Below are 21,984 nucleotides of genomic sequence, written 5' to 3'. Positions count from 1 at the left end.
CAAAAAACTAAAATAATAAAGACCTAAGAAGGATATTCCTTTTATCCTCCTTCTAAAATGCTGAATAACAGGAGCTCCCTGGTGGCCTAGTAGGTTAAGGATCCGGCATTGTCACTGCAATGGTTCAGGTCATGGCTGTGGTGCAGGGTCCAGTTCCTGGCCTGGGAACCTCCATATGCGTGAGCACGACCAAAAAAAAAAAAAAAAAAGGAATGCTGAATAGCATGGCAGACACATGAGATATAAGCTAAGGTGCTGGCTTAGTGCTTTCTAGCATTTCCTCAAAAATACTTTAGGATCACACACTTAGGTTTTTATGTAAAAGTACTATGTATATGTCATAAATCTACAACTCTCAAACACAAGAGTGGGGTCTAATTTGGACTTGGAAACTACTGTCATTTTCACAAGAAGAGGGTGGACTCACTTGCCATTTAGTGCATGACTGTTGGCTGGGCCAGGGTCCGAAAGACAGAGCAGCCTGGAGCGATGCTAGGGCTGGTCTCCATTGGCACAGGAGTGTGATCACAAACAGAGCTTCATGGTTCTGCCTGGCCATTTTCCTACCTTTGCTGTGGGGCCTGAAGAGCTCCTGCGTGAATTACATTGGAAGGGGTACCAGCCCATACTGTGCCCCCCCCACCACGTCAGCTGTGTGAGATAGTAAAGACATTCTCCAGCTGATGCCTCAGTCGTAATAAATGTGAGACATTTAGTTAAATTATTCATAGACTCAGTTTTGCCATTAAAAGTGCTATGTCTAACACTCAATATTTTTAGTATCACTTTTCTTTTTAGAATACTTTTATAATTAGAACACATGTTACTACACACAGATTACAAAGACTTTTGGAGTTTTGCACATTAATGAGAAAATAATGAGGGAGGGCTCTTTAACAAACATGTATTCCTGCAGAAATTAACAGTGAGAAAAAAGTAAGTCAAAAGACTTAAAACTGCTGATTCAAAGGCTCTTCTTGGTCTGGATCATTCAAGTTCATGATAAATATTTAACTTCCTCTGGAAGTATATTTGCTATTTTGAGAGTTTACTAGAAGAAGCACGGTACTGATGATTTGATGACAGGATCTCGATTTGAAGAAATCATGCCCTGAAGCTCAAATCAAAGCCATTCCTTCAACACATGTTTCCTGAGCACCTAGTAAGAGACTAGCACCACCAAGGCCTGGGATGGAAAGTTAACATGTAGAGACATCTCTGCCCTTAAGAAGCTCAGACATTCATGCAATAAACAAGATGATTTCAGACTATGATAAGTTCTGCCTTTAAGAAGCTCACACGCTCATGCAATATATAAACAAGATGATTTCAGATTGTGATAAGGTCACATAATTTTCTTTAGGCAACTAGAGCAAAGGTTTATGGCAGTGGAAAAGGTAAATTCTCTCACTGGCAGTCAGAGAACATCATCATGAAAATGAGACACCTCAACTAAGACTTAGATGCCAGAGAGAGGCTGCTATGGGAAGGGCAGGCAGTGGTCTGCACGGAACTATATCTATCAATAACTCTTTCAAAAATCTATGTGTGCTTCTCCTTGTATCTACGTGGGACAAATCCCCCATTCAAATATCCATTGTGCATCTCTCATATGCCGCGCAGGATCCAGGCCACTGGGGACAGGACAGTCAGCGTGACAGAGTGGGTAGTTCTCTGCCCCCATGGAGCTCACCTTCCAAGAGAGAAGAAGAAACACACGAAAATCTCCAGGGAATTATAAGATATCCACAGAGTGTGGCGAGTCACAAGGAACAACCTCAACGGTGGAAAAGGAAGTGCAGAGGTCAAGCGCTCAGGAGCTGTTTCTTTAAGGGGAAGAATTTTTGAGGTTGGGGTGCTGATGCTACTGGAAAATGGGATCATGAGATCGAAGATGCAGCTGCACCCCTGGGGCAGTGCAAGAGCAGGCCTGGAGCCAAGGTTCTGGGAAAGGATGAACCCTGCCCAGAGTAGCAGGCTCAGATCTGCCAAACAGCTCTCACTCACAAGGTGACACTTGGTGGGGAAGGACACTGCACAGAGCCCCTACTCTTCCACCTCCTCTGCTTGGAAGGACAGGTCTATATGTATCCAGAAAAGCTCCACCAAAAGAAAATAGGTTAATGTGCTGGCGCCCCTACTTCCTCCCCAGGCTTGGCTTGCACACTCTTCCCTCCCCACATCCGGCTGCCTTCTCTTCCTGTTACACAACAGTCTTTCTACTCTCTATGCACGAATCTGCAAGGCCTGCTCTGGCTGCCCCCAGGCCCAACAGCTCTTTGCTCTAGTCTTCATGAAGCCAGCCCAGCTGTTGTGGGCACTCAAGTCAGTGGAAATTTCATCTTGGAGAGGACTTCTTCAAGCACCTTGGTGGTGATGAGCTCTTGTCTACATTTTATTGTCTATTTTCTGTGTCTCCTTTTCTGAGAAGAAACTCCATGAGGACATCACGGATCATGTCTATTTGATCACTGATTTATCTCCACCGCCTATAAAAACATCTAGAATATAAAATGCTCAAGAAATGTTGCTGCAAGAAGAATGAGCAAATGATTATGTGAAAGATAGCAATGCCTGTCTCAATCGGTACATATGACAGAAACTAAGTGTTAGAAAACAAATTTCCAGAGAGTTCCAAGCTTGATTTTGTAAAAAGTTTCCTGTGGTCAAAGCTGTATACAGTGTTTGAATTTTCTCTCCTCCCCCCTCTTCATTAAATAAAGGTCTTTTTTCTATTTGGTGGTGATGATGGTGGTGGTGGTGATGGTGATGGTGGTGGTAGTTGTGTTGGGGGGTATTGGTGGTGATGGTAGTGTTGGTGGTGATGCTAGTGGTGGTGATAATGGTGATAATAATGGTGGTGGTGATAATGGTAGTGGTAGTGTTGGTGATAATGGTGGTGCTGTTGGTGCTGGTGATGATTGTGGTGGTGGTGATAATGGTGGTGGTGGTGATGGTGGTGACAGTGATGATGCTGGTAGTGGTAGTGGTGATAGTGATGTAGCCTCACCTCTCTGAGCCGTGAATCTTTCCCTTTCCCATGTGTGTCTGTGTGTATATGTGTATGTGTGGTGTCATCAGATTTAACACCAAAACTACACAGTGGCCAACACTCCACCCTATGTGAACCCCATGACAACATGTGCTCTTATCCTGAAGGTTCACTGTAAAACAGTGGCAGGAACATGTCTGAACACACACATTAGGAGTTCTCCTTGAACTATCTTACCACTTTTAAGAGCCCAGGAAATGCAGTGGCCCACAGAATGGTGACACTGTTTTTCCTGTCCATGCTTTGATTATTCCGGAGAGGAGGAGACTCTGCACCTGAGTTAAGGTGATGGAGGACAAGTCTAAGTGACTCTGGTCCCAGCCCTGGCCCTCAGAACCTTACCCTTCCCATGTACCCAGGCTGACAAATGTAGCCCCTGCCCCCATCCAAGGTCCTGTTTCTGAATTCCAGCTGACTGCTCACGGCTGGAGAACTTCTGGGTACTTGTGAGACTGTGTCGATGTAGGTCTCCTCAGACTGGCCTCCAGCTGCCCCAGCCAATGTCACCATCCTCTGCTTGTTTTCTCAGATCAGCAACTGGACAGTTAGCCTTTTCCCTTTCTGTCCCACGTCCTGTGTCCCATCAGTCACTGAGCCCCAACAATAGCACCCCCCCAGCTCGGCTTTAACTCACCCTCTTCATTCCCATTGCCTACTGGAATGTTTCTAAGGACAACTCCAATAACCACTCAAAAAATAATTTATCTTCCTGATTCATATATGCACAGAGGATACGCTCAAAATTTCCAAAAGAGAGTCAGAGATGATCTCCCTTTATACCTGTCCAGACACATTCTGTGAACACACATTTCTACCTTTCTGCATGGAGAGAGATCTTGTATATTCCTTTTGTTCTTTTTTTTTTTTTTTTTGTCTTTTGTCTTTTTTGTTGTTGTTGTTGCTATTTCTTGGGCCGCTCCCGCGGCATATGGAGGTTCCCAGGCTAGGGGTTGAATCGGAGCTGTAGCCACCGGCCTACGCCAGAGCCACAGCAACGCGGGATCCGAGCCGCGTCTGCAACCTACACCACAGCTCACGGCAACACCGGATCGTTAACCCACTGAGCAAGGGCAGGGATCGAACTCGCAACCTCATGGTTCCTAGTCGGATTCGTTAACCACTGCGCCACGATGGGAACTCCTCCTTTTGTTCTTGAAACATAAATGACAGTCTACTGTAACACACACACGGTGGATAAACCTTCCTTTTTTCGCTTAAAAATACATCCAAGAGAATTTTTTTGTTTGTTTGTTTTTTTCGAGCCACACCTGTGGCATATGGAAGTTCCCAGGCTAGGGGTCAAATCAGAGGTACAGCTACCGGTCTAAATCACAGACACAACAATGCAGGATCCGAGCCGAGTCTGTGACCTACACCACAGCTCACAGCAATGCCGGATCCTTAACCCACTGAGCAAGGCCAAGGATCGAACCCACATCCTCATGGACACCAGTTGGGTTTGTTGCCTCTGAGCCACGATGGGAGCTCCCTCATCAAAGAGAACTTTTCTAATTCAGGGCCTGCCAGGCTGCTGCAGCCCTTTTAACTGCCACCTCTTCTCCCGTGTAGGGCATGGGATGTGGCCCCCACCAGGCCCTTGTGACCACTGAGATACCTCCAATCTTCTGCTCAAACTGTGGCTTCCAGTTCTTATCCTCCACAATGACACAGAAAAACGCTTCTCAGACATGTCCTAAGTAAAACTCTATGGATAAGAACCTCAAATTTTATATACAAGTATTTCTTTCTTGACTTCCTTAATACAAAAATTCAGGGAGTTCCTATCATGGCTCAGTGGTTGGCGAACCCAACTAGCATCCATGAGGATGCGGGTTCGATCTCTGGCTTTGCTCAGTGGGTTAAGGATCCGGCATTGCTGTGAGTTGTGGTGTAGGTTGCATATACGGCTTGGATCCCGAGTTGCTGTGGCTGTGGCATAGGTCAGTGGCTGCAGCTCTGATTCGACCCCTAGCCTGGGAACCTCCATATGCCACTGGTGCTGCCCTAAAAGACAAAAAGACAAAAAAAAAATTTCAGGAAATAAGGCAAAGACCTTTGAGTAAACTTTTGAGCAATATTGTTATGTAAAAAACATTGTGAACTTGTTAGCTAGTCTGATACTTTACTGAGGAAGTGTCTTTTAAAAAACAGATGGGTAGATAGTCTTTCTAACTCATTAAGCCAGTCAATAAGCTGGATATTATCTGTGTTTTTTGGCCACACTTGCAGCATGAGGAAATCCTGGGCCAGGGATCAAACCTGAGTCACAGCAGCAGAAACACCAGATCCTTAACCTGCTGAGCCACCAGGGAACTCTTAAGCTGGATAGTCTTGTTTTTGCTCTATTTCATTGTCTCTGTGTTTGTGTTACAAGCTATGCAAAGAGGCACTGGGGCACTTAGTGTGAGGAGTAAAGTGCATGAAAGCATAGGTCAGAATTAAGATTTGACTTCCTCTCTGTTATTACAAAAAGCTACTGAGTAATCCAGGAAAAAAAAAAAAGTTGTGTATTTTTCTTAGACTTAATATGAGCCAGAGCTGCGACCTACGCCTCCACTGCAGCAATGCTGGATCCTTAACCCACTGCTCAGTGCCCAGGATTGAACCAGTCCCTCCACAAAGACAAGTTGGATCACTAACCCACTGCACCACAGCAGGAACTAAACAACTAAAGTTATTTCTTTATTGAACTATTCAGATGAAAAAGAACCTTAGTCACTCCTCAGATATGACTTGTGATGTTGAGAGTTTTGGGCAGCCTTCAGGAGGCCAGCTCACCTCCTGAAGATGACCTGGTGTCAGCTATGATTCCCAAGCTTCTGCTGGCCTGGTACTCAGACCAGCAAAAATTCCCCATGTCCAAGGATGCTGCCCTAGGTAACCCTGGAAACGACTGGACTTCTCTAAGACTAAAGGCCAGAGGAGCTATATATAAGCACTGCGCTTGGGTTTAAGATCTGTTTCCCACAGGAGAGCAGGTTAACAATTCTGATGCTGAGATATGTGTGCTGGACGGAATGGATGCAATTAACTAAATGGATGGCAGGTAGGGGAGCCAGGCTTCTCCCTGTGGGAGGGTAGTTTATAGATAAGCAGGCAGAGGAGGGCAGGATGATCCACATGGTCACGGCTAACAGGTAATGGAGACATCCGTACCAACTCACATTTAACTCAACACAGTGTGGGCAGTACTTATAGAAACATGCGCACAAAGTCAGCACAAACTCTTACTTTTTGCTTGTTGGCTGAGAGGGCCTACAAGAAAGGACATTCCAGCTGTAACAAGCCTATCGAGTGTCCAGACCTTGGCATCTAAATCTGTTCTCAATGAAAGGCCAGGGCTCCATGGTGATACCTTGGGGGGAGGGGGGCAGGTATATGAAAGAAACATGGGAGCCGAATGTGAGCAACCAGATAGAGCAGTTATGGGTAACCCAAATGGTAATGAAGCATCTCTGAGTCCACAGTGATGTAAATGGCTATCGGAATGGATGGATGAGGGAACAAAGAAAACCTCCCATATGGAATTCCAGATAGGTGGTGTGGAGCACGGCTCTCCATCCTTAGGGGTTGTTCCATGCACAGAAGCCTCCTTCCTAAGCCACGGTGACCAGGAGAAACCAGACACTGGTTTCTCAGGCAGGTGGTCAAGGCCAACATCAAAGGTCATGAATTATGTTAACAGCACACACCCTTGATCAGAGGCAATGGAAATGTCACTTTACCGATGTAATCTTTCTTCCAACCCATAACTCCTGTCTAATCATGTGAAAAACCTAAACAAATTCTAATAGTTGACATTCTACACAATACCTGACCACTACATCTCAAAACTGTCAAGGTCATCAAAACAAAGTCTGAGAAATTGCCAGAGCTGAGCAGAGCCTAAAGGACATGGTGACTAAATGTCATATGGTCCTGGAAAAGGAAAACAATACTGGGTTAAAAACTAAGGAAATTAAAATAGACTATGGAGTTTAGCTAATAATAATGTATCAATGCTAATTCTAGCAAATGCAGCACACTAATGACAGGGAGACTGGGGGCAGGGTACATGGGAACTCGGTTCTATCATCTCAATTTTCTTGCGAATCTAAAACTGTTGTATATGGGAATTCCTGTTACGGCATAGTGGGAACGAATCTGACTAGTATCCATGAGGATGTGGGTTCAATCCCTGGCCTTGCTCAATGGGTTAAGGATTCAGTGTTGCTCTGAGCTGTGGTGTAGGTTGCAGATGTGGCTTGGATCCCACACACTGCTATGTCCTCACAGATGTAGGCTGGTGGCTACAGCTCCAATTCGACCCCTAGCCTGGGAACTCCCACATGCCATGAAAAAACAAACAAACAAAAAAACCTGTTCTATAAAAATAAAGTCTTAGAGTTCCCTGATGGCTCAGTGGGTTAAGGACTGTCATGTCACTACTGTGGCTTGGGTCGCTGCTGTGGCATAGATTTGATCCCTGGCCCACAGGTGCAGCCAAAAATTTTTTTTTAAATCTCTTTAAAAATAATCCCCCCCGCAACTCTTCAGACAGGAAGTTAAAAATTAAAGAAAAAAGCAATGTCTTTCATTGCTCTACATCTTCTACTGCTAATTCGGTCCAAATACTTGGAATCCCTGTTTGGCTTTAGAACGAGGAGCCTGGTGCCCACGCAGTTTGGTGACAGGAGGAGAGGAGGGCCAGAGGGCAGCCACAGTGGGACATCAGGGGGTTACCTTCCCCAGGTCAATGATCCCTACGCAGACTTGGCCATTGTTGGGCAGCTTGCAGTAGGAAGGACTAGCATACCAGTCAGGAAAACAAGAGGGGCAATGTGCAGCCCCATGTCTGCCCTTCCCCCAGCTGGGCATCTCCAGGGAGAGACTGCTGCTCAGGAGCCACCAACGAAGCCATAGTTCACGTTCATGTCAAGTTCACATCTGCCCTCTCTGCATGAGGAAGCTTTCAGATCTGGCTGTTACCTTCCAGTTCAATTCAAACCACGCCCCTCAACTTTCCTGCTTCTCAAAGGGCACAGGAACTCCTTTCAGGAGAAACCTAGAATCAGAATAGTCCCAAACCAATGGGATTCTGACGTGCACACATGAATGCTTGATATCAATCATATGATAAACCGAGAAGTTACCCAGGAGCACCCAAACATCCAGCTAACAGTTCTGTTGGTACCAATGTCCTCAATGTCTAACCTTGTCTGGAACAAGAAGGGCGTAAGCAGGTAACTAAAAGGCTACTGTGGGACCCTGTGAACCCAGCAAACGCTGGTTGCCCTTCCCTCTTTGACAGGGAGGTGAAGAGCATCCATCCCACAAAGTAAAACATACTAAATTCTATGAGCCACTAAGGCAGTGGTTTTGACTGAGAGTGATCCACATGGTGCTACCTGGGCAATCAACCAGGACAGAGGAAGGCCGGCCCCCGTAGCCAGGACCTGGGATCTGGGCACAGCACCCATACAGCCTCAAGCACCTGATGAGTGGGTATAACTCAATGACGTGAGCCACCCTGATGGGGTGAGGGGGGAGAGTGACAAGGGCCACAGGGGATGGGGAGATTAACACAAGCACCATCAAATGCAAACACAAGGAAGACAGCTCTCTTACCACTTCAGAAGTTTGTCACCTCCCCAAATTTTATGTTTGGAAAAATGCTGCTCTAAGTGAAATTGACACAAGTCTAATTAATGGGACTTACACTTCTAACCAAGGGTTCACTGCCCAACTTGACAGAAGCTGGGATTAGGAAGACCAAAATGAATCAACCCGCTTAATTTAATCTAAGGAGAATGCTGTGGGAGTTCCCTGGTGGCTCAGCAGGTTAAGGATCCAGCGTTGTTGCTATTGTGGTGTGGCTTTGATCTCTGGCCTGGAAATTTCCACATGCTGCAGGCACGGCCAAAAAAAAAAAAGAAGAAGAAGAATTAGAAAATATACAATGCTGTGTACTTTCCATTATGTGGCATATATAAACCAAACGGGGACTCAGTAAAAAAGTCCACCTCATTTAATTACTCGGGAGCAAGCTGTGCCCAAGGAATGAATGGCTCTGACACCACAGGGAAGGAAGCAGAAAGGGGTGAAGGCACGGAACATGGCCCCAGACTCAGCTCAGCCCAGCCCCCAGGCAGATACAGGAGACACGAAGGTGCTCTGAGCCTGCAGTGGGCAAGCCTATACATCTCTGAACCCTCAAATTCCATGTCATTTGCTCACCACCCTTCTCTCACAGCATGGAATCTACCTCAGATTCAAGGGAGAGACACAAGACCAAATCCATAGCCAAATCATATACAAAAGCAGAAACCAAGCGGTCTTAAAGGAGCATCATGAAGTTTGGAGTTCCCACCATGGTAGAGTGGGTTGAGAACTGACTGCTGCGCTCATGTGGCTGCAGAGGCACATGTTCAATCTCTGGCCTGGGAACTTCCATATGCCATGGGTGTGGCCATTAAAAAAAAAAAAAAAAGGAAAGTTCAAGGTTTGATGTAAAGAAAGGATCCTGGAGATAAAAGTTAAAGCAGCATGGCTCCAGGATGGAAGAAAGAGGGACAAAACAGCGGGCAGGACCTCCCGTTCCCCTCCTGTGTCTCATTAGTCACCGAGTCCTGCCAACTCTATCTCCCACAGATGCTGTCCTTCCCCTATCTGATGCTCGGTGCTCAGCAGACCAGGTCCCAGAAGGAGGCTCCCTGCTCAAAGTACAGTGGTCCCGCAGGGGTCTGAGTGTTAGGAAACATCAGTCCCTGGGCATGGTCACCCCAGAAGGTCTGCACCTCAGTTCACTCCACCAGTTACACCAACAGGAGGAAATGCAAGTACCTGATCGGGCGATGCCGCTGTCCCTGTCTTCATTCTGTCCCCTGCTGGGCATGTCCACTGGAGTGCTGTGCGCTGAGAGAAAGGCAAAGGAAACTTGTCACTGGGCTCTCCAGGGGGCGCTGCTCGAAATGGACTGCGGTCGCTTTCACAACTGTGAGTGATGACTGAACATGTTTACACGGGGAGGAAGGAGAAAGCAAAATTCAATACAGAAAAAGAAGAAAACAGGGTCTAGTGACCATCTGCTGGTCACTGTCCTGCTGCAGCAGGGAAACCTTCTTGAGTGCTGCACTTCTCGCCAAGAAATTGAGTAATAAATACACAGGCCCTGGACACAATGGGCAAACCTCCTCTGGCACTTTGAGCCATTTTCCTCATCATTAGTATTTAAATAGTATTTAAAAGTATTAGCAAGTATTTTCGATATACGGAAATACTTCAAATATTGAGCACTGCCAAAATGCTTTATAATCAGTTCTGATAGTAACTCTAGGCATCCCAGAGAAGACAAAGACTTGAAAACCATTTCATACATTTAAAAAATGCCTCTCTGTTTATAATCCCTTCTCTTGGTAGATAGAAAACACCGATATTCATTTTCAAATATTTCTTCCTCCACCTCTTCCCCATATACGCCCAAACATGGTATTATTGTAGAGCCACTTAGAAAACCCTCTGAAGGGTTACAGACCTCTAGGAACATGTCAGATCAGTCTGACTGCGTACTTACTGAGCTGGACGGTAGCTGACATGTCACAGTGAGTTACGGTGAGTTACAGGGTACAGGGAGCCCGATGCCCTGCTTGATTATTATACTTGCCAGCCCTTAGGCGAAGCATGTTTATTTTCACAATTTTAAGGAGCATATATCAACATGTTATCCTCACTCTGGGGTCAGTTAACTGGGGTGCCTAGTGGATTTCAGGCTAAGAAGGAAAACAGAATGAAGAACACTGGTTGCCATAAACCCAATCTTTCACGTTAGTAATGAGGGTTCCCACACGTGTCGCTCATGCAGGACCACAGCAGACATCTGACAGCCTTGGCAAACAAGGCCAGGCCAATCTCAGAATGTACCTACCCGGAGTGACTGAGACAATTACACCTGGAAAGAAGCTGGAAAGTGCATCTGAACTACTTAAATGCTAGGGAAAGAGAGAGAAGGAGAGAGAGAAAGAGAGGTCGTCCATGCTCTGGTTAGAGTGACTTTTGAAGACACTGCAGGTGAGGGTGCGGGTGAATAAAAGGGTCAAAGGTGCCACAGCAAAGGAAAACAGTTCACAGCAGCAGGAGGGGCCGAGGAACATCAGAAAACATTATCCTCTTAGGAACACGAAGGGCTCACTTCAGATCCAAATCACCTTCCACCTGGGTGTTAGCAGAGACATTCACAATAGAGGTTCGCGAGAGAAATTTCCACAACACCTGGAACTTGGCAGCATTGGAAACTAGTGTCTTAAGAGCCCCTTGGATTCCTAGAGAGGCACCAAGCAGGACTGGCTTCTAAGAACCTGCCTGGGACTGACTAGCGGGCGTGGGTCACAGGCACTCAGCGTCCCCCACAAACCTGCGAAGAAGGAGGCACTGCGGCTGAGCGGGAGTGGTCCTCCTTCGGCCGCCCCCCGTGACAGCTTGCTGCCACATCCCTGCAGCACACCTGGGGCAGAGACACACAGGTGGGCAAACAAGGTACACACACAAAAATAAACACAGATTAAAGATAATGCCGAAAACAACACGACACCACCAACTCAAGTAAAGCACAGCGCACACCCGCCACAGTGATGCTCGGCGAGAAGGAAGCCGTCCATGCGGTGGATTTTACCTAAGTTACTTCCTGTCCGACAGGGACCCAGGTTGTTGTGATTTGTGTTCAGTTTCCCCAAGTTAGGATCTTGGTTGATGTATTCAAAGCTGTCCTGCAGGCTAAATCCAGAGGGAGGAAGGGAGAGAGGAGAAAAACATCAAGAGATGGAGAAGGTTGCTTGCTAACGGATACAGACACCCTGACAGTTGGTCAGACTTCTCTTTATAAATAAAGTCTCATGTCTACCAAAGGAAAGGAAACTTTATGGGAATCTGCTGGAGGAAAAAACAAGTAAGGCTTTGGGGAGTACTTCAATCTATAAAACTAAATAACATGTTCCAAACAATTTTATATTATGTAAGGGTGGGGGGAACACTGAACTCTACACATCTTGCTTTGGAAAATGACACCCAGGATATTTACATAAACCTTCAAAGTCAAATTCAGTTTAACCCTGAGTTAACATCTAAAACTTTTTTCAAGAGGAGCATGTGACAGAAACTATGATTCCCATAGGAGCTTGACTTCACGACTTCTAAAAAACTAGAATCACAAATACACATATGAGAGAAGCACATTTTAATAATTTATTGTATTTATTAACAAACAAAAATTTTGAGAATAACATAGCATCCTGAGGCCAACATAATTTTTACTTATATCTGACCTTAATATTTTATTGGGGGGGTTGTATAAATGTTCAAGGAATATCAATGGTCTGAAAAAGAATATCTCACAAAAGATAAACATCAATTCCCATACTGGCGTCAGTCATGACCATCCAGTGTTAAATGTTCAAATAAGTAAATTCATGATTCCACTGAAGAGTCACCAGATTTACTCAGTGGTGCCCAAATCTTCAGAGAAACATGCTTTCGAATTCCCAGGACTGTAAAATTAACATCCTTCATGTGACCCCTAAGAATAGCCCTTTAACTGACAACAAACATTTCTTTCAAACTTACCTACGTATAACAAATGTTTTGCTGTTTCATTAAAAAAAAGAAAGGAATGTATGACATATTTCTGCTTGAAAAATTCAAAATATATGAAAAAATGTGCTACAGTAAGAGTTAAGTTAGGCATTTTAAGTATTTTCAGATTACAAAGAAGTGTAAAACAAAGGGGGGTGGAAATTCAGGAGGAAGAATCAAAATATCACCTGGCCCTAGCCCCTACCAGCCACAGAGGCTACTGGACGGTAGAGAGATGGCAAACACAGAACGCCCCTCCTGCCACTCAGGAGCCCCTTGGCCTGAGAACCCCACTCTGTGCGTCACTCCTTCAGAAATAAACAGACCAACAGACTAACAAATGAGATTTTTTTTTTTTTTTTAATGGCCACACTCTCGGCACATTGTTCCTGGGCCAATCTGAGCCACAGCTGTAGCAACTCTAGATCCTTTAACCCACTGCTCTGGGCCAGGGATGGAACCCACACCTCTTCGGTGACCTGAGCTGCTGCAGTCAGATTCTTAACCCACTGTGCCACAGCGGGAACTCCCAGATGAGGTTTTTGTTTTTGTTTTTCAGGGCCATACCCGAGGCATATGGATATTCCCAGGCTTGGGGTCAAATTGGAGCTGCAGCCGCCAGTCTACACTATAGCCACAGCAATGTGGGATCTGAGCCACATCTGCAACCTACACCACAGCTCACGGCAACACCAGATCCCTGACCCACTGAGCAAGGCCAGGGATCAAACACGCATCCTCACGGATACTAGTTGGATTCATTTCTGCTGCACCACAACGGGAACTCCTAAGGTTTTTTTTTTTTAAAGTAAAATAATATCATAAGCTCATAATCACATAAGCTCATTACTGTGGCCTCTCCTTTTTCCCTTCCCCTTTTCATTTTCTAGGGAATGAAAACTTGGTGAACGTACCCAAAATATATGCAGAGACAGTCATTTGTCTCTAGGGCTACCTAATAAGGTCCAAGGCCTTTTCACACTCCCTATGTGTGGGACAATGGCCACTTTGAAAACCCTTTTGTTGATGTAGACTCATTCTGCATCTCTTCTCAAAAAAACCTCCTGGCCCCCAAATAATGACCCCATCCAGAAACAGCCACTTAGGAAAAGGGGGGTTGGAGGGTGAGGGCAGGTGCAAAAGCCCAGACTTACTTATTTGTACTCCCGCAGAAGCTGCCCATTCTGGCTGAGAAGACTTTACTAATCATCAGTTGTGGAGGAGAGCTGGAGACAAACAGAAGGGCAAAGAGGGAGAGACAAGAGTTTGATGAGAGGGTGGGCACCCCAGTCTGTGTCGCATGGCTGCAGAAGCTGCCCCAACTCACCGGATATAGTGTATCTTCAGGGTGGAGCCCTTGTAGCTCATGGCGACAGAGCCGAACATCATCTCACCCAGCATGTTGACGTCGGAGGCTGGCCGTGTGTACTGGTGGCCGGGAAAGAAGCCAACATCGCATCACCAACAATGTGACAGAAAATGATGTGCATATCGGCTGGTATTTGATAGCTATTTCTCAAAGCAGCAACTGATCATTCTACAATCTTAACCTATATGTTGCCTGCCTACTTTCCCCCAGATTATTACTGGTATGTGTGATTTCTTCCTTATACACAATATCCTCAGACAGGACCCAGGCATTTTGTCAGAGTTTATTTTTAATCTTATCACAAGAAAACAAGTATTTTCATCATCTTCATTTGCAAACCCTAAATAGGAAAGATTAAGTGGTGAAAGGCCCAGTACTAAGAACACATCCTGAGAAGAAAGATGGCTCAGGATTATTCAGCCAAAGAACCAACAGCCAGAGAATCATTCAAGTTGATTTGGAATGGATTAGCAATGAGATCCTGCTGTGTAGCACTGGGAACTATGTCTAGTCACTTAAGGTGGAGCATGATAATGTGAGAAAAAAGAATGTATACATGTATATGTGTAACTGGGTCACCTTGCTGTACGGCAGAAAACTGACAGAACACTGTAAACCAGCTATAATGGGGAAAAAAATTATTATATAAATAAATAAATAAGAATCATTCACATTGAATGAAAACTCCAATTGGTGCAGGCAGGGTTTTGAGGGGTACAAAAGATAACAGAAGGTCTGTTTTACTAAAGCATTACTAAAATATTTTAAAGTTTTACTAAAATATTTTAAAAATATTTGATCCTCCAGCTTCTGACATCTTTCAAGTCCCTTTTGTCATCAAAGAGGGTGGAGGGTGCTGCTGCCCTGCCCCCAGTCCCCCACTATTCTAATGTCAAGTCCAGTGGGCGCCTCCCAGTTTGCTTTGTTAAACTCTCTTACAGTCTCTGATGCATATGACTGCTCTTCTTCTAAAATCTCTACTTTCCTGAATCATCCCTTGAACTGGGTTGTTCCCAGACAGCCCATGTTCCCAACCACTACTGTGGTCCTAGTCATTCCTGGTGTGGGGACCCCCGCCTTTTATCTGGAAGCCCAGGCTCTCCTGCAGCTCTGGAGGCCCCCACCCAAACACATTCACTCCTAGGTCATGACACTTATATGGTCATACAGGAGAGATATGTTTGGGGAGAGGATTCACGGCCCTACCATAAGGCTGGTGACATGTGGATGAAGAGGGGAGAAGTGAGCGTGGACCAGCCCAGGGTGCTGTGGCCTCCATGGCTGGACCAGACACATCATCTCATCCACGCCAACTAGCCCAGGGTGCCACGGCCTCCCATGGCCTGACCAGACAAAACTACCCTCTCCTGTGACTCAGCCCACCAGAGAGATTCTTTGCTGTTTTGCCTTCTAGCCCAGCAAGAGCATGGCAATCGCCCTTAACTTTTTTGTTTGTTTGTTTTTTTAGGGCCGCGCCCATGGCATATGTAAGTTCCCAGGCTAGGGGTCAAATTGGAGCTACAGCTGTTGGCCTATGCCACAGCCACAGTAATTAGAGATCTGAGCTGTGTCTGTGACCTACCCCATAGTTCATGGCAATGCCGGATCCTTAGCCCACTGAGCGAGGCCAGGGATCAAACCCAGGTGCTCATGGATAATAGTCGGGTTTGTTACTGCTGAGCCACCATGGGAACTTCACCTTTAACACTTTTCTTTTTTCTTTCTTTTTTTTTTTTGACTGCCCCAAGGCAAATGAAGTTCCTGAGCCAGGGATCAGATCCAAGCCACAACCTATACCGTAGCTGCAGCAATGCCAGATCCCCTAATCCACTGTGTCAGGCTGGGGATTGAACCTGCATCCCAATGCTAAAGACACCACTGATCCCATTGTGCCATAGCAGAAACTCCAATATGGTAACTGAGCTTTTTTTTTTTTTGGCCACCTTGCAAGTTCCTGGGCCAGGAATCAGATCCAAGTTGCAACTCCTTTAATCCACTGTCTGGTCCTGGGGACTGAACCTACATCCTGGAGTTACAGAGATGCTGCTGATCCCATTGCATCACAGCAGGAACTACCTCTTCTTTTTTTAACTCCAAATCCATATGCACACATATTTACACACAAATGCACAGACACATACACACACACACACCTCTTCATACACATTTGCCAAGGAAGAAAGAGAAACATGAATCTATCAGCCTTATTTAATAGGCTCCTTTGTGGTTACAGCTCATACCAATCTCTTCTCACTATGTACAGACAGAAACTAACAGGCCTTCACATTCTTTATTAATTACTTCCACCCACCACCTCCATTTCATAATCTGCTTTTTCTTGGGGTACAAGGTCCACAAACCAACTGTGAAGTTAACAAAGTTCCACAGACCTGTGGCAGCTGATACTGGTAGTTTTCCTGGCTTTGCTATTCTAGGAATATGGTAGACAAAATTCCACATGACTCCAAAAAAACCCACCAAAAGCCAAACAAAACAAAACAAAACAAAACAAAAACACCTCCATCAAGTAGTAGCCCTCTGCTATTTAATATTTATGGGGCATCTTCCCTTATACCTAGTTAGCCAATATTTCTCAGTAACCCTTATGCTTTACTGAGTTACACCCACACACACACCCACACCCACCCACCCACACACACACACACACACACACACCCCCACACAATAAATGCTACCAGCCCTCTATCCTCCAAGCTCAAGTTCAGCCTTGGCTTCCAGTTTGCTCCTCTAAAGGTTCTCTCCCTTCTACTGGCAAATACTACCTTCTTACATGTGAATACACATCCCCAAGTCTTCTTAGAGCTCTTAGAACAAAACTGGAAAATGCCTTAATTCAGCTGGTTCTGACAACAAAGGAAGAAAACCCTGCCTTGCAGTACCTGTTCCTCATTAGGTCCTTGTCACCCTGAATCACCCCAGACCACCGCAGCTTCTATTGCAAGATGAAAGCCTTGAACACAGCACTGACAAGAGACACAGGGTGCATTTCAGAACAATTAGTACCCAACCCCCAACCCCTGGCCAAGCCCTCAGACTTCATCCCATGTGTAGGAATCACAGCGAACATCAGCCCCGCAGGGCATTGGGCTTGGAAGGGATGGTGGTTTTACCTGGTACTTGGGGAGCTGCTCCTTGGTGTGCTGGAAGGAGCCCCCAGGAGCACCGTGGGAAGAGAGGCTGCCACCGCTGCTGTGGCAGCACTTGGCTGAAGCTTTCCCGGCAACGTCCTCTGTTTTCTGTGGGAAGAGGGAGAAGCGGTTGAGCCAGGACCACGCAGAGTGGTCCCCAGCACTCGCTTCACTGGGAGTCCTCCCCTAAACCATTCTGTGCTGTCCGGCCCAAGCTGAGCAGAAAACCTGAGTTTCGTTTTTTCCTTTTTAATGAGAACAGAAACATGGTACCCGAGAGTCTCTCGTATCTATTCATTCATTCATTCATTCATTCTCTTGCTGTTTAGGGCCGCACCAGTGAGTGGCATATGGAGGTTCCTAGGCTAGGGGTTGAATCAGAGCTACAGCTGCCGGCCTACGCTACAGCCACAGCAACCGGGGATCCAAGCTGCCTCTACGACTTACACCACAGCTCACAGCAATGCCGGATCCTTAACCCACTGAATGGGGCCAGGGATGGAACCCATGTCCTCATGGATACTAGTTGGATTTGTTTCCGCTGAACCACAAGGGGAACTCCAAGAGTCTCTCTTATTTAGAAGAGCTGAGTGTTAAGGAAGGGTGGCAGAGAGCAGGTGGGGGGCCATGTGTGAAGACTATTCTCGTTAAATAGTTCAACTATTATTCAGGTTTCAACTCATATTTTAAAATCATCACTGAGATCTGACCTGTTTGGGTCACTAGAGGATTTTTAGCACTAGGGAGTCGTAAGCTACAAAACTGATGAGGATGAACACACTGCTCCAAATTTAAGTATCTAGCAAGCTAATGGAATTGAGAAGACAGAACTCTTAATCTGGAAAGACTGAGCAAGTGGGGTTTTTTTGTTTGTTTTGGTTGTCTTTTTAGAGCCACATCTGCAGCATATGAAAGTCCCCAGGCTAGGGGTCAAATCGGAGCTGCCGGTTTAGCCTATACCTCAGCCATGGCAGCACCAGATCTGAGCCACATCTGTGACCTACACCACGGCTTGTGGCAATGCTGGATCCCTAATCCACTGAGCAAGGCCAGGGATCAAACCTGCATCAACATGGACACTGTTGGTTTCTTAACCCACTGAGCCACAATGGGAACTCCTGGGCATGTGCTTTAATGACATACCTCCCATAACTCCTTTAATGAAAGTCACGAGGTCCAGTTTATAAAAGATGAGGATGGGACTCTGGAACAGGGCCTCCTGGGACCACACAGCATGTGCTACAAGGTGGCCTTCAAAGGGCGGGGTTGTAGGACAATCTACTACATTCCCCACATGGAGTTCACGCTAATTTTTATGACAATGACATAAAGGATGGAGTTTCTATTGTGGCTCAGTGGGTTATGAACCCAACATAGTGTCAATAAGGATGCAGGTTCAAACACTGGCCTTGCTCAGTGGGTTAAGACTCCTGTGCTGCCACAAGCTGCACCATAGGTCACAGATGCGTCTTGGATCTTGTGTTGCTGTGGCTGTGGTATAGGCCTCAGCTGCAGCTCTGACTGACCCCTAGACTAGGAACTTTTATATGCCACAGGTGCAGCTGTAAAAGGAAAGAAAAAGAAATAAAGATGTACTTTTTTAAGGTTTCCCTTCCTCCTACACCAAGATATAGTCCTTACCAAAGTATCCTGTGCCCTCTGTGATAACGCTGTTTCCATCCTGAGCCTTATTTGCTTCTCTGTGTGCAGCTTTTGCTGGGAAAAACATGAATGCAACTGCAGCTGACCTAATCTCCAATGTGACAGTCACATTGGTGGTCGAATGCAAATGCCTGCAGTCATGTGCCTGCTGGGAACTCAGGCTTGTGGAGGGGGAGGAGGGTAGGGTTGGTGTTGAGGATGGGCAAAGGGATACGGGAGCCATGCACCCACAACCTCCAGCAGCAGGGATGGTGGCCCAGGGACTGAGGTCACACCAAGCACACACACACACCCCCAGCACCCCCTTCAGATCTGCCTGCTACTTAACACCATCTAAGCCAGGAACAGGAGTGACATACAGTCCCCACCTGCCCAGGCCATCTGGCTGGGGACAGCTTGCTGAGCATTCTATGGCGATAGCAACTGGTACAGTGAGCAGAGCCCAGGATGGACTTGTTTTGTGGCCTTGCAAACCTCCCTGGGTCTAACTGCCTTTGTGGTTACATGAGTGCATCCCAGGAAGCTTCTGTTTCAGACTCCAGGGTCATGGCTGATCTGAACGGCTGAAGATTCTGGTTCCCTTTGCAAAATGGTGAGAACTCTTTCCCCTCCACCTCTTTCCAACATTAGGAGCCCTAGTGATGGAGGGTTGGTGTTCAACTAAACCATCTGTGCAAGGCCTTCAGGGAAATAAGACATGATTTGGGAAACCAAGGGGGAAATGTGTCCTGTCCACCAAAGGGTCAATTGCTAGCTCACCTAAACTCTGATACAAATCTACCATTAAAGCCTTCAGGGGAATCACCTGAGAGATTGCTCATCTATTCCCCACCCCCACCCCCCACCTACCTAACAAGCCCAACAACTACTGTAATGATTAGCTACCTGGCCTTCCACTTTAAATAAGCACTATGCAATCTGCCCAGCCAAACTGCCTTTAACCAAATGCTTTCTTCCTGCAGAAACAACCTTATCAAAAGCAGGAAGAGATCTCGGTCCAGATGACATAGAGTATTCACTTATCTACATGTTCTGTTCTCTAAACTGCCAGGATTTGTTCAATACAGGTAGCAGGTTATTGAACATGAAAGGAATGGACACAAGTGAATGTATTTAGTTTGTAGACATCTAAATGACTGTTGAAAATGTGGTAAGTCAGAAGCACACTAGACTGACATCCCAAAGACACATAGGGAGGACCAGATGCTGCTCCCACCTGGACACATCACTCCACCTTTCCCATTCTGGTTCCAAGGGATCAAGAGCTGCTCTGCTCTTGCTTTACCCATCCCCAGGTCTCCCCATACCCCACACCACCACCACCAACACCTCTATCACCACCACCATCAGCAGCACCCAACTCCATCACCACCACCAGCAACTCCTCCATCACCACAACCATTACCACCAACACCTCCACCATCACCTCCCTCATTATCCACCACCTATCTGCCATCACCACCACCATCACCACTCCCTCCACTAAAAAAAGGAGATCTATAAAACTTCCTTGGTCAGACAGGCTTGAGACACAGTCCCTTTTGCAGACAACAGTGCACATTAGCACCCTGAGGCCCTGTGGGGAGGAAATCTCTTAACCCAGTGCTGTGTAACCTTTTAGTATCTATGAGAAACACAGGACAGAACGATCTACTACCTTACTTCTGGGCTAACACTTCATGAATTTCAGAGTTCTCAGTTTTCCCTTACATGGCACATTTCTGGCATCAAAATCCTACTGGATTGCAACTTACCAGCAAATTCACTTCTAGTAATATCTATAGTACGCTGTTTAGCATCTGCATGATTACTTGCAGTCTCACCTGTGTATATTAATAAGAACACAAATGAGATGGGGTAGGGGCTTCTGTTTGCGTTTCTTCTGAACCACTAATGGCACTGTATGGTACAGCCCAAACAGAAGATGATGACACCTGCTCAGAGAGGTGGTTAAAAGCACAAACAGAAAACACACTACCTCACACTGGTCAGAATGGCCATCATTATTAAGTCTACAAATAACAAATGCTGGAGAGAGTGTAGAGAAAAGGGAACCATCCTACACTGCTGGTGAGAATGTAAATTGGTACGACCACTATGGGAAGCAGTACGGAGGTACCTCAGAAAACTAAATATAGAACTACCATATGACCCAGCAATCCCACTCTTGGGCATATATCTGGACAAAACTTTCATTAAAAAGATACATGCACCCCAATGTTCACAGCAGCACTATTCACAATCACCAAGACATAGAAACAACCTAAATGCCCAGTGACAGATGAATGGATTAAGAAGATGTGATGCATATTCACAATGGAACACTACTCAGCCATAAAAAAGAACAAAATAAAGCCATTTGCAGCAACATGGAGGGAATTAGAGATTCTTATACTAAGTGAAGTAGGTCAGAAAGAGAAAGACAAATACCATACGATATCACTTATATCTGGATTCTAATATGTGGCACAAATGAACCTATCTGCAGAAAAGAAACAGTCATGTACATCGAAAAGAGACTTGTGGTTGCCAAGGGGGAGGAAGAGGGAGTGGAATGGACTGGTAGATTGGGGTTAGTAGACGCAAACTATTGCATTTGGAGTGGATAAGCAATGAGATCCTGCTGTATAGCACGGGGAACTATATCTAATCACTTGTGATGGAAAATGATGGAAGATAATATGAGAAAAAGAATATACATATATATTTACATATATATAAAACCAAGTCACTTTGCTGTAGAGCAGAAATTGACAGAATTTTGTAAATCAACTAAAATAGAGAATTTTTAAAAGAAAAAAAATGCAAAAGATGAAAGCAATCCATGTTTCATACCTGAGTTGCCACCTCCTCAATCTCGTGCACAGCTTTAGAATCAAACAAGACTTGTCTGCCTCTCCTTTCACAGTCCTGGTAAACTATCAGGCGAATCTCATTCAGGTCCAACTCCGAGCATGACCAACTGTGGATTAACAGGAGAGAAAGAAGTCATGTTACCTGCAATGTTCGGGATGGTCATGGGGACTCTCCCAGTCAGGGTGCCCCTGTGCCCAAGGGCCACCAACGGGCAGAAGGCAATCCCTTCAGACCTTGGACGCAAAGCCCTGTCTGTGGATGCCAATGGGCCACATAAATACTGCCCATGACAA

The 21,984-nt window shown here is 45.8% G+C and overlaps 1 protein-coding gene across 4 annotated transcripts in view; it reads right to left on the bottom strand.

Annotated features, from left to right (window-relative positions):
• FNIP2 (folliculin interacting protein 2) overlaps positions 1–21,984 on the bottom strand; it is a 132,879-nt gene that overhangs the window by 46,857 nt on the left and 64,038 nt on the right. For 2 of the 4 annotated variants that reach the window (XM_047751647.1, XM_047751645.1), the window contains exons 2-8: positions 21,671–21,797; positions 17,156–17,281; positions 13,983–14,083; positions 13,810–13,881; positions 11,700–11,800; positions 11,442–11,531; positions 9,875–9,946 (exon numbers count right to left, since the gene is read on the bottom strand). In XM_047751647.1, coding sequence (XP_047607603.1) covers positions 9,875–9,946; positions 11,442–11,531; positions 11,700–11,800; positions 13,810–13,881; positions 13,983–14,083; positions 17,156–17,281; positions 21,671–21,797 — 689 coding nt within the window. Of the gene's footprint in view, positions 1–9,874; positions 10,039–11,441; positions 11,532–11,699; positions 11,801–13,809; positions 13,882–13,982; positions 14,084–17,155; positions 17,282–21,670; positions 21,798–21,984 lie in introns of those variants that run through there. The other 2 variants (XM_047751646.1, XM_047751648.1) reach the window with 2 other exon arrangements.

The sequence above is a fragment of the Phacochoerus africanus genome, chromosome 10 (genome assembly GCF_016906955.1).
Source record: "Phacochoerus africanus isolate WHEZ1 chromosome 10, ROS_Pafr_v1, whole genome shotgun sequence".
NCBI lineage: Eukaryota > Metazoa > Chordata > Mammalia > Artiodactyla > Suidae > Phacochoerus > Phacochoerus africanus.
Note: the sequence above shows the minus strand (reverse complement) of the source record. Positions and strands in the feature narration are given on the sequence as shown.